An 11,211-nucleotide genomic window follows, 5' to 3' on the forward strand; every position below is an offset into this window, starting at 1 on the left:
GATGAGAAAAATAAAATTATCAGAGGGGGAATTTGGATAAGGCAATGAATGAGGAAGAAAAACAGACTCTGAATAGCAACATGGGGCCTTCCAAAATAAATATGTCTGGAATGTTGTTGTTTTTTCAACATTTCACACCCTACGGATACAGGGAGGACCTATTCAACACGGAGCCAAGACTCTGCCTACTGGTTCCGATATCCTGGCGGGGTCAACATGTCAAATGTCCACAAAGGTACTCTCATCTTATGATTTGTTAATATCAAGGCTCACCCTTCTATTCAAAAGGTCTCAAACAAACCAGCATGTAACTAGTGGTGTTAAAATGGCCAATGTGAATGCCTATTTGTGTGTCTATTTCTCTCTTGGATTGTTCAAGACAACAAATGACCACTCAATCTTGAAAGGGATATCTACATGTAAAACCAATGGTAAGGTTGTATGTATAGAATATAATACTTTTCTGGCTTCGGAAAGTGTTCAGACCGCTTCACTTTTTGCACACTTTGTGTTGTAGATTTAAATCAAAAACTATGATTTACTTATGTAAATCTCTTATTTACATAAGTATTCAGACCTTTGCTGTGGCACTCCAAATTGTGGTCATGTGCATCCTGTTTAATTATCCTTGAGATGTGTCTAGAACTTGATTGGAGTCCACCTATGGAAAATTGAAAGAAAGGCACATACTTGTGCAAATACGGTCCCACAATTATGAGAGGTGTCTGGATGACAAGACAAGGAACTCTCTGTAGACTGTGATGAAATTGTGGCAAGGCATTAGATCAGGGTATAATACCATTTCTGAAGCTTTAAGTGTTCCCAGGAGCACAGTGGCCTCAACAAACGTTTGGAACTACCGGGACCCTTCCTATAGTTGGCCATCAGGCCAAACTGAGTAACCAGGCAAAAAAGGGCCTTGGTCAGGGAGGTGGCCAAGAAACCAACAGTCACTCTAACAAAGTCCTCTGCAGAGATAGGAGAACCTGCTGGAAGGACAACCATCTCAGCAGCACTCAATCAATCAGGCCTCTATGGTCAAGTGGCTCGATGGCTGTTGGCTAGAAGCCACTGACAGCCCACTTGCCAAATAGCATTTAAAAGACTCTTGAGAGCATGAGGAAAAAGATTCTTGGGTCTGATGAGACAAAAATAGAACTCCAAGTACTACGTCTGGCACTGCTCATCAACTGGCTAATACCATCCCTACAGTCAAGCATGGTGGTGGCAGCATCATGCTGTGGAGGTGCTTCTCAGCGACAGAGACAGGGAGACTGGTCTAAATTGAGAGAAGGATGAATGCAGCCAAGTACAGAAAGGTCCTTGAAGAAAACCTGCCCCAGCGTGCACTCGACCTGAGACTCAGGCGACGGTTCACCTTTCAGCACGACAGTGACCCGAAGCATACAGCCAAGACAATGCTGACTGTCCTTGAGTGGCCCAGCCAAAGCCCAGATTTAAACCCCATAGAACATCTGTGGAGAGACCTGACGATGGCAGTTCACAGGCGCTTCCCATCCATTCTGACGGAGCTTGAGAGGATCCGCCAGGAAGAATGGGATGAACTGCCTGAATCCAGGTGTGCAAAGCTTGTAGAGTCGACTCAAAGCTGTCATTGTTGCCAAAGGGGCTGAATACTTAAGTAAATTAAAGATTTAAGTTTTGGATTAAAAATCTTTTTTTCTAAAAACATATTTTCACTTTGTCATTATGGGTTATTTAATGTATATTGATGGGCAAAAATGGCAATTTTATCAACTTAGAATGAAATCTACAACACAATAAAGTCTGCAAAAAGTGAAGGGGTCTGAATACTTTCTGATGCCACTGTATGTATTCTATATTTAATCGCAGATACTGATCATAGAATGACATGGTACAATTACACAGGAATTATTCGAATACCTTCAGGCAATTTTTGGCTTATTTTGCTGCTATAACGGAATACACATTTTTGGTGGAGAAATGTTCATTGCTTGAGTCCAATGGCATTTAGTAAAGTGCACTGGGTTTATTTGACCAGAGGGAAGACTGGCCCACGAACACCACTTCCAGGAGCAACCTAGTCGCCCAGGAGGTCTCCCATCCCAGTATTAACCAAGCCCACACTTGCTTAGGTTCAGCCATTCAACAGGAACAGGATACATGATGTCATGGCTGCTGGCTAATTGGTAGAGTTGCAGGCAGGGGGTGAATAACAGAGCAGAACTACTTATTTGATCATTTAGTGTGCCGTGATGATGCTGGGACACAGCATGTTGCGTTTTGACTCAGTTTGTGATCCCTGGTCTTTACAGAGCGATGGGGAGCACACGAGGAATGGGGCGCCAGGAGCCCATGGCCCCGCCCTGTCCATCGATGCCCTGTCCCCGTTCCTCCAGAAAAAAGCACACATCCTGGACGTACTGCGCAAGCTGGAGGAGACCGACCCTCTCAAGTTCCGTCCTTCCGCCGGCCTCTCCTCCTACCGTGACTTCAGTCAGGCCTTGTTTTCTGCCGACACCAACTTCACCACCGGCAGCTGCCCCCCGCAGCTCAAGATGTGCTGGCCGCTTTGCCTCCACTCGGACTCTGCCGCGTGTGACGGCAACGGGGAGGGTCCCGGAGCTGGTCCGGATCCGTGCCGGGCAAAGCCGCAGAGCTGTCGATCCTGCCGGCTTCTGGCCCACAGGAGCCTGGAGGAGCTCCTTACACGCGCCACATCGCACTCTGCTGGGGTGGAGGTCCTGGATGGCTTTGTGTGGCCGGAGACCAAGGTGGCACCCGTGCCGAACTCTACAGGCACGAGCCAACCCTGTGCGCACAGGCACAGCCTGTTGGCCAGCGTGTGCACCCACCCAACAGAGAATGGACACGAGGAGCACTCTAGCCTCCCAAAGCCAGGGGACGACCCTCACCTCAGTGAGCATGAGGCGGAGCACAGCGCCACTCCACCGCACATGGAGAGATGCGGGGACGGGCCCCCCACAACACAATGTAAACCCTCGCACAGGGGTCCCAAAGCTGTCACCACCCCTCTGGGGAAGGACGAGAAGCACACCGGGGCCTTCCAGAGCCTGGCCGTGGGGCCAGAGGAGTGCTTCTTTAGCGTGGCCGCGGAAGTGGCAAAGGTGAAAAACAGCCTGTATGCTGCCACCTCCAGCCTGCCAGTCCCGGCATGTGCCCGAGCAGCCTACTGCAAGCAGGAGACAGAGGGGCCAGCATACAATGGCCTTTCCTTTACCGCCGCCGAGGTGTCCAAAAAGGTAGCAGGCGAGCCTAACACCCCGTCTGCCATTCCCGAGAAGGGTGGGCCCACAAAGCAGCCAGCCCCCCCTGCCGGTAAATACAAGCTGGCTCTCCTCTCCACCTCCCCTTCCTGTCTGAGTGAATCCAAACCCTCCCCTATCTCCTCCCCATCCCGGCTGCTCAAGTTCCTGAAGATACCATCCATTGGGGACCGGACGCAGGCCGCCAACCCGCTCCGGCTCAGCCCCCAGCTGACCCGCAGCTCCAAGATCCCCTGCAGGAGCAACAACTACGAGGTGTACCACTCCCCCACCACTGCGTGTAAGGCCACCTCCGCTACCGAGGGGGCCCGGCAGCTGCCCCCTTCCTCTTCCCCAAAAACTGACCTCTATCCTGCCACTCACTCCGTGCCCACCTCCCTGCCCAAGCCTGAGGATACTGCTGTGCCCCCCACCAATGGCACTGGCTACAGCAGTCACTTTGCACCAAAGGTTTGCCAAACCATGGGGCTGTCCCCCGCCTCCCAGTCCCAGCCACCCCGGGCCACCCAGAAGGTTCCGCACTACGAGAACGTCTCTGAGCTGGCCGTCCCCTGCACAACACCTCACTTCCTGGCTGGTCCCGAATACAAGGAACCCCCCGAAGAGAAGCGGCTGAGCCCCCCGGGAGAGGAAGGGCCTTGCGCCTTGTCCGCAACCATTGGGGCTTCCCCTTGTAGCACCAAACCAGCAGATTGTAGTGATGGCAAGGAGGGGACAGGCTGGTACCAGCTCCATAGCCACCATGACCTAGCTGTGTCCTCTGCCTCTGCTGTCCACCAATCCCAGAGCAGCTGCAGTCACTCCCCCACATCCAGCTCCCAGTCCGTTGCCAAGGGAGCCGAGCCACACCCGGCTCCCAAGAACCCACCAATGGGGAAGATCCTGGGTGAGTCTGGCCACCAGCCTTTCCAAGAGCGCCTGGCAGCTCTCGGGAAGCTGCAGAGTGCAGAGGACCTGCATCCCACAAGCCAGGAGGATGGGCAGCCGGAGATTGAGAGCAGGGCCACCAGCAACAAGGAGAGGAGCAAAAGCATGAAGAGTGAGCACAACATGGAGGAAGGAGGGTGCACAGATTCCCCAGACGGGAGGCCTTATGAACCGGGACCCGGCCTGTCTGATTTGTCCATTGGCAGGCTGGAGCAGGAGGCTCCATCTCACAAAACATGCGCAACGAAAACAGCCGAGGCCAAGGTAGGGCTGCAGCCATCAAACCCAGACCCCCCGCAGGTCTTGCGAAACTGTGCAGGAAGTGCGGCCACCCAGAACCCAGCCCACCACAGCAGCCCTTCCAAGGTGCATTCCAAACCTGGCCAGTCCTCCTCCCAACCCAGAATTGCTAAACCCTTCCAGGATGAGTGCTCCGCTCCCCCTAGTACCTCTGCCCCCCACCAAACGCTCCCGTGCAGACCAGAGGACAGGAGCAAACTAACTGCCAACAGGAAGAAGGGCTTGGGCTATGCAGAGAGCCCACCACTGCCACCCCCAAGGCCAGCAGGTTTGGCGGTGGAGAGGAGAGCCCTGCCAGCAGGCCCCCAGTCAGCCATTGAGCAGAAGGTGATGAAGGGCATTGAAGAGAATATGTTGAAACTGCAGGACCGGGGCCAGCCGGCCGAGGCCAGACAGCGGGCCTCCAACGGCATCGCCAGCTGGTTCGGCCTCCGCAAAAGCAAGCTGCCCGCCCTCAGCCGCAAATCCGACACCCCCAGGCCCAAGGAGGACAGGAAGGAGTGGAGGCTGGTGTCCTCATCCTCTTCTTCGTCCTCCTCCACCTCCTCCTTTGGTGGCTCCTCCAAGACCGCGTCCAGGCAGAAGCCTGAGTCGGAGGGCCTGAACATCTCCAAGCTGATGGAGAAGGCTGAGGACCTGCGCAAGGCTCTGGAGGAGGAGCAGGCCTACGTCAAAGGCGTGGCCCCGGACCGGCCCTCCAGGGGCCACAGCTGCGAGGTGGTTATGAACCAGACGCAGGGCCAGCTGTCCGTCATGTACAGGGGAGTGGCCTCTGACACCTTCATGCAGCAGCTGCTGAACAGGTGAGAGAGGACAGGGCCTGGAGTTTTCCTTTTTAAAAGGCGAGGGATGTGGCACCCAGGTGGCCTGGCCGGCAAAGACCCCATGTTTTGGTGCAGAACTCCAGTACAGGTTTGAATCTTGCTGGATCAAACAATCAACCAAACATAAATAAATCAGTTATGTAAGGTTTTGCTAAGTTGGGAGTGCCTTATCGTGAGATAATGGCACTCCTTGGAATGTCTCTCTCAGCCAATCACAATGCAAGCTAATTAACGGATGTATAATTATTCATAATTATATAGTTTGATGATATTGTAATCATAATTATGATCCCAGTTCATTACCATACTACTGTCCATTCCCGAGCAGTTAAAATTTACACTGAGCTTTCGTAAATAAATAATAATACTGTAAATGTTCCTGTTGTCATGTGACCAGGGTGGATGTAAAGGATGCCGGCAGTGATATGTTGTCACCACACCGACGGCTCTCTTTTGACTCCAAGAAGTTGCGGCCCGTCTTCAGCCAGCAGAGGAATGGCATTGTTGTCCCTCCCAAGAACAGAGAGGCGATGGAGATGGTACAGCAGTTTGGGGGAGGGGGGTCCGGGGCTAATGATTCATAGTCTGCAAATGTTTTTCAACCATTTTGTGGTGTATCCTGTAGCCTGTAGCCTAGTGTAGATTAGTGGCCAGGGTACATGACTGGGACCTACAAGGTTGATGGCTCAAGCCCCAATGTAGCCACAGTACAATCTGTGCATTGGATAAATAACTGTAATGTAATGAGTGTGTGAGAAAATGCTAATTATATTGAGGGTGGATGCCTTGATTAGGGGCTATATGCAAACTCCAAAATGGTGTTTCGTGTTCGACTGACTCCTCTCAGGGTGCAGAGCTGGCCAGTAATGATGATGTCACAGTCGACAAGGGCCTGGTTGACTCCATGAACCCTCAGCACTTTGCAGGTGTTTGAAAATATTCAAAATGTTCATTTTCTATATTGGAAGACATACACTCAGTGAGCACTTTATTAGGTATTTATTAGACTTATTTTTCTTCTGCTAATGTAGCCTATCCTCATAGAGGTTTGACGTGTTGTGTGTTCACGAGAGAGAGAGATGCTCTTCTGCATACCACTGTAATGTGTGGTTATTTGTGTTGCAAACTCTGGAGACATGAAAATGCCAGGAAATCAGCAGTTTCTGAGATCAAACCACCCTGTCTGGCACTAAAAATCATTACACAGCCAAAGACCCTTAGATCACATTTTTTCCCAATTTGATGTTGATGTGAACATTAACAGAAGCTCCTGACCCGTATCTGCATGATTTTATGCATTGCACTGCTGCCACAGGATTGGCTGATTAGATGACCACATGAATATGGTGAAAAGGTGTTCCTAATAAAGTTCCCAGTGAGTGTATGTCTCTGGAATATATTTAATCTTTTTACAGAAAGTTTGTAGAATGTAACATAGTACAATATCTTTTTACAGTGCCCTTAAGAAGCATTGGAACTGGAACAGGTATGGTCAGAAGAGTCCAAAATTAGGCTTTTTGGTATATGATGAATTGATGGTGGTAGATATTTGATCTTGTGGGGTCTTTTTGCATCTATTGATTCTGTTGCTCTTGTTAAGCGTTGAATTACAACATTTCATCCAAAAACTTGTAATACCCTCCCCCGGAAGCTCAAATTTAGCCACAAATAAAACTCTTCTCCCTCTCTCCCCGTCTCTCCCCCTCTCTCCCCAGGCTGTGGGGTCTCTACATACACCCTGGATAGTGGCATTGGGACCTTCCCTCTCCCTGACTACACAGGCTGCACAGTTGGGAAAAGCATCCCAGAGGCAGGGCCCAGAGGGGAGCGTGACTCCCATGGGACACAGGGGCCCACAAGCAAGGTTCCACACAAGGCCCGGACCCTGGACAGGGAGCTGACCTCCCTGGAAGAGGACTGCCCAAAGCAGGGGAACCCAAACTCCACCACTGTCCACGTCTCTGCCCCCGAGTGCAAGGTTTTGGAATCACGCCCACCAGCCACCATCCATGAAGGTAACAAAGACAATAATATGGCATTTGTAGGTTGAGTCACAGTTGCTTCACAATAGGACGGAGTAATCCAAACATCTACTCTATTTAAGCCTCATTGTACCTCCGTTCTGTGCTTGAGTGTTTCATTGTGTTTCAGACACTGGAGCCAGTTAGAGGTAGCCTGCAAATATTTATCTCTCATTCAATATTTAAAGGCGTGTAGCCCCGTATTCGGATAACTGTATCCGTTTTTTTTTTGTATTTTCTTTCACCTATTAACCCTTGTGCGGCGGACATATTTCTGTTACTCAGGACCTTTTCGCGGGTCTGGTGGACCCATACCATTATTGGGGTCTTAAAACAATACAGTCATAACAATTTATGTAAAAATACTTCACAGATGTTGACCTTGTCTTAATTACAAGCAATATAGACCATAACATATAGCATATATGGTTAATATGTGCCATTTACCCCTGCTAAATCACATTCATTAGTATTCGTTTTTTGTGATGAAATGTGATTTTGGTCAAACAAATCAATAATAATCAAAACTGGGAGGAATAAATCATGTTTTTCTTCAACAAATATAAAGGAGAGAAGGCTGTCTTCAATATTGGTGTTTATTGATTTAAATAAAATTGAAATTAGGATACAGAACACAAATTTAACAATGAACACATGCCCAAAATAAGGCGGAAAACAGCAAAGCTTTCTGGGGCCCAGCCACAAGGAGGGGGCAAATGCAGTCCAGTCATAAAAAACTGGAGGGCCCTTTCACTGGACCCAGTCATTACTCAAACGGCCCTGATTGAACACAATATCTACACACCACACGAGGGGCACAGTCTGACAGTGTGGATCTAAATCTAAATATAGTAATCTAAAGGAGAAAGTACACACGCACGCAGGCACACACGCAAACACACACACACACACACACACAATAGTCCAAGGTAGGAGGAAGACCAGGTAAAGGTACACAGCAAACCTTATACTTATAAAACATATAAACCTCATACTTATAACCTCCGGGTCCAGTGGACCCGAATAGCCTGTATGTAATGTAAATGTGTAGGGGGGTGCACAGTGTGTACTCAATGAAAATTAGTTCATTTAAATGTTCTTCACAGAAAATGAGCCAAGGGTTATGAGTCAAAGGTTGAAAGAAATATTTGTTGTATCATTTTTATTTCAGTAAACATTGAAAACGGGTCCCATCCTAACATTCCTTCAGGATTCCATTAACAAAATGCTGCTAAGCAAAATAAACATTCAGCCTGAAATACTGTTATTCCCAACTATGACTCAATTACAGTGTAAATCAGGCAGAGTGATAAGTTACAGTAGAGGTTCTGGGGCGGTTGTACCACGTATCTGCCTGCACTCGTGACTGGGCTTGTGTGCTTTGCTAACTGCTTTGATATGATTCCCGGACAGATGAAGACATCTCAAAACCTTCAAAGAACTGGACTTTCCCCCACCCAAGAGTGTCCGTGGTTCCCACGGAGATGTACCTGGGGGTCAAAGAGGAGGTCGGGACCGGAGGCCCTGGGAGTCCTTTCAGAGGGGTGAGCTCAAATGGAGACAGAGAGAGGGAGAGGGAGAGGGAGATGCTTTGACTGTCAGTATTTCCTTTATTTAGACTAGTAGTGCACTCACTCCCTCTCCCGCGCAGGGAACAGACCAGCAAAGCTGCTTCATGCACTGTTTGCCCACGCAGTCTGTAGACTCTGAACCCACCCTCTTCATTTAAATTTTGGAGAATAAAAAAAATAAAGGATATAAATTAGTTGAAAACAAACTTACAGTTTCTCACTTTATTATAACGTTCCTGTCATATGGTCTCTCTTGTGAACGGGGTGCAGGTGTGGTAGTGGTTGTGCTAAATTGTGATGCCTTGCGGATCTGCTGCGGCTGTTCGTAAGGCGCTGTGATGGGGACTGAATCGTTATTGCGGCTGGACACTGAAACTAAATGCCGCCCCCCTTACCCCCTCCCTCCCTCCTCCAACTGTGCCATGCCCCTCTCTGTCCAAAGAGCCTGACGATTTGTGGCCCTTGTGGCCCTTGAGGGGAATGGCCGAACCCCTGGCACCTCCATGGGGCCGAGAGATGGTCCTGTACCTGGTTCATCCCCCGTCACTGGAGACCCGAGTCCCTCAGAGTCTGCCTCTACGATTGTCTCCTGCCACAGCCAGGGGTGCCATACGGATGAACGGACCCCATGCCCGCTCCCCATGCCCCTCCCAAACTCCCGAAGCACCCTAACCCTTTCTCACACATCTCTCTTCAGGTTTGACTGAGGAACAAGCGCACCAAACCCAAGGAAGGGTCCCAGCCACCGATAGGCCTTCAGGTGTCCCGGGTAACCAGATCAAGCACAGACCCGGTATATATGGCCTGTTACTGGGGTAACTGGACTACTTCACCTGTGCCCTGGAGCTACGCTGCCCACGACCCCCCACAAAACCAAACGCAGTCTGCACAGAGCTGCTCCCATGTAGCATAACTATCCTGTCTGTCCTCCAGCTGCCCTGCACCCTTTCAGATCATTTCTCACCAAGGTTTTCATTGACAAAACCGGACAAAAAACTATAGAAAAAATGCCTTTCGTCACCCAGACATGGAGAAAGACTTGCGTAGTTAACTGCCACATATAACGTATTCCAGTGTTTTTCTTGTTTGTTTTTTATTTCATTAGTAGATATTTTTAAAAGATTATTTAAGGCGAAATTTTAAAATGATTCTTGCCATTACCCGTGGTTTTCCTTTGGCTTTATAATTATTTTTTTCATGCAAAGAAAAATCCGTTTGCACATTTGGTGCACGGAGGCTCTGTGCCTGCCAAATAAGAAATAAAGAAAATCTCACCTGGAGATGTGTGTGTTTGGTGTTACCCTTCTTACAAATAACTGATTTTATTTGGCACTGACAACCTGGGGAACCAGCGTGGGTGGGAAAGGGGAAGTTTTTTGTGGGAATATGATTAGGGGCACTAGGGTTAACTCAAGAAGTGCAACAGGATCTTCAATCACCAATGCGTCTAGACCAGGGGTCTGTTACAGAAAGGGGGATTATCAAGGATCAGCAAAAGCCTGTGTCAGTGACTGTTAACTGACACAGGATGGGCGACTCCAGTCCTGGAGGGCCGGTGTGTGTATGCAGGATTTTGCTTCCACCAGTTACCCTAACTCAATCAGCTAATTAGCCATGTACCATGACCGATTCACTTGTAAATTAGACCACAATAAAATGCTACAAGACAAGAACATTTATCAGCTGCTGTTTATATTACAGAATGTGGCTATAAATGACAGACCACATAAATGATTGGGCTAATTAATAATTAAGAGCAGAGGTTGGTCTGAAATCCAGAAGCAGATACAGCCCACCCCTGTGTTAATTTATGCTCTGCTACTAACCTGTCACCGGGCAGGTTAATTTGAACAAAGCCGACTGACAAAGTGTCGGTCCGACATTCATTTTAAATACGTTTTTTTTAGAATCTTTACTTTTATATTTATTACGAGAATAATTCTATACAATTGTACAATAGCCATTAGCATTATATTCGTAGGCATCACCAAAAAACTAACAGTGTAATGACCACGCCTGAAGTGCACTTACTTAGTACGTGCTACATTAACAGTGGATAAAGTATATAGACCCATGTGCTTAGAGCTACACTGTTAGTTTTTCATAATGCAGGTCTGGAGGATGAAATGCAGACATGCAGATGTTTTTTTGGAAAAGAAAACCCTGAAATTATCAAAATCCACTGACAATAAGTTGAATAGCTACACTACAGCATCAAATTACAAAAAATGAAAGTGAGGGGCTGAGTGAAACTTGAGTTTTGTGAGTCATTGTTGGGCTAGACCAAACTTGCTATTTA

The 11,211-nt window shown here is 48.5% G+C and overlaps 1 protein-coding gene across 3 annotated transcripts in view; it reads left to right on the plus strand.

The window, feature by feature from the left end:
* LOC133138179 (nck-associated protein 5-like) overlaps positions 1 to 10,192 on the plus strand; it is a 33,553-nt gene extending 23,361 nt beyond the window's left edge. For all 3 annotated transcript variants that reach the window (XM_061256710.1, XM_061256711.1, XM_061256712.1), the window contains 8 exons: positions 152 to 235; positions 2,298 to 5,299; positions 5,718 to 5,859; positions 6,168 to 6,246; positions 6,777 to 6,806; positions 7,036 to 7,335; positions 8,755 to 8,885; positions 9,610 to 10,192. In XM_061256710.1, the coding sequence (XP_061112694.1) occupies positions 152 to 235; positions 2,298 to 5,299; positions 5,718 to 5,859; positions 6,168 to 6,246; positions 6,777 to 6,806; positions 7,036 to 7,335; positions 8,755 to 8,885; positions 9,610 to 9,615 (3,774 nt within the window). In that variant the 3' untranslated portion in view covers positions 9,616 to 10,192. The remainder of the gene's footprint in view (positions 1 to 151; positions 236 to 2,297; positions 5,300 to 5,717; positions 5,860 to 6,167; positions 6,247 to 6,776; positions 6,807 to 7,035; positions 7,336 to 8,754; positions 8,886 to 9,609) is intronic.
* Positions 10,193 to 11,211: the final 1,019 nt, after the last annotated feature.

This window comes from Conger conger, chromosome 10 (assembly GCF_963514075.1).
Source record: "Conger conger chromosome 10, fConCon1.1, whole genome shotgun sequence".
NCBI lineage: Eukaryota > Metazoa > Chordata > Actinopteri > Anguilliformes > Congridae > Conger > Conger conger.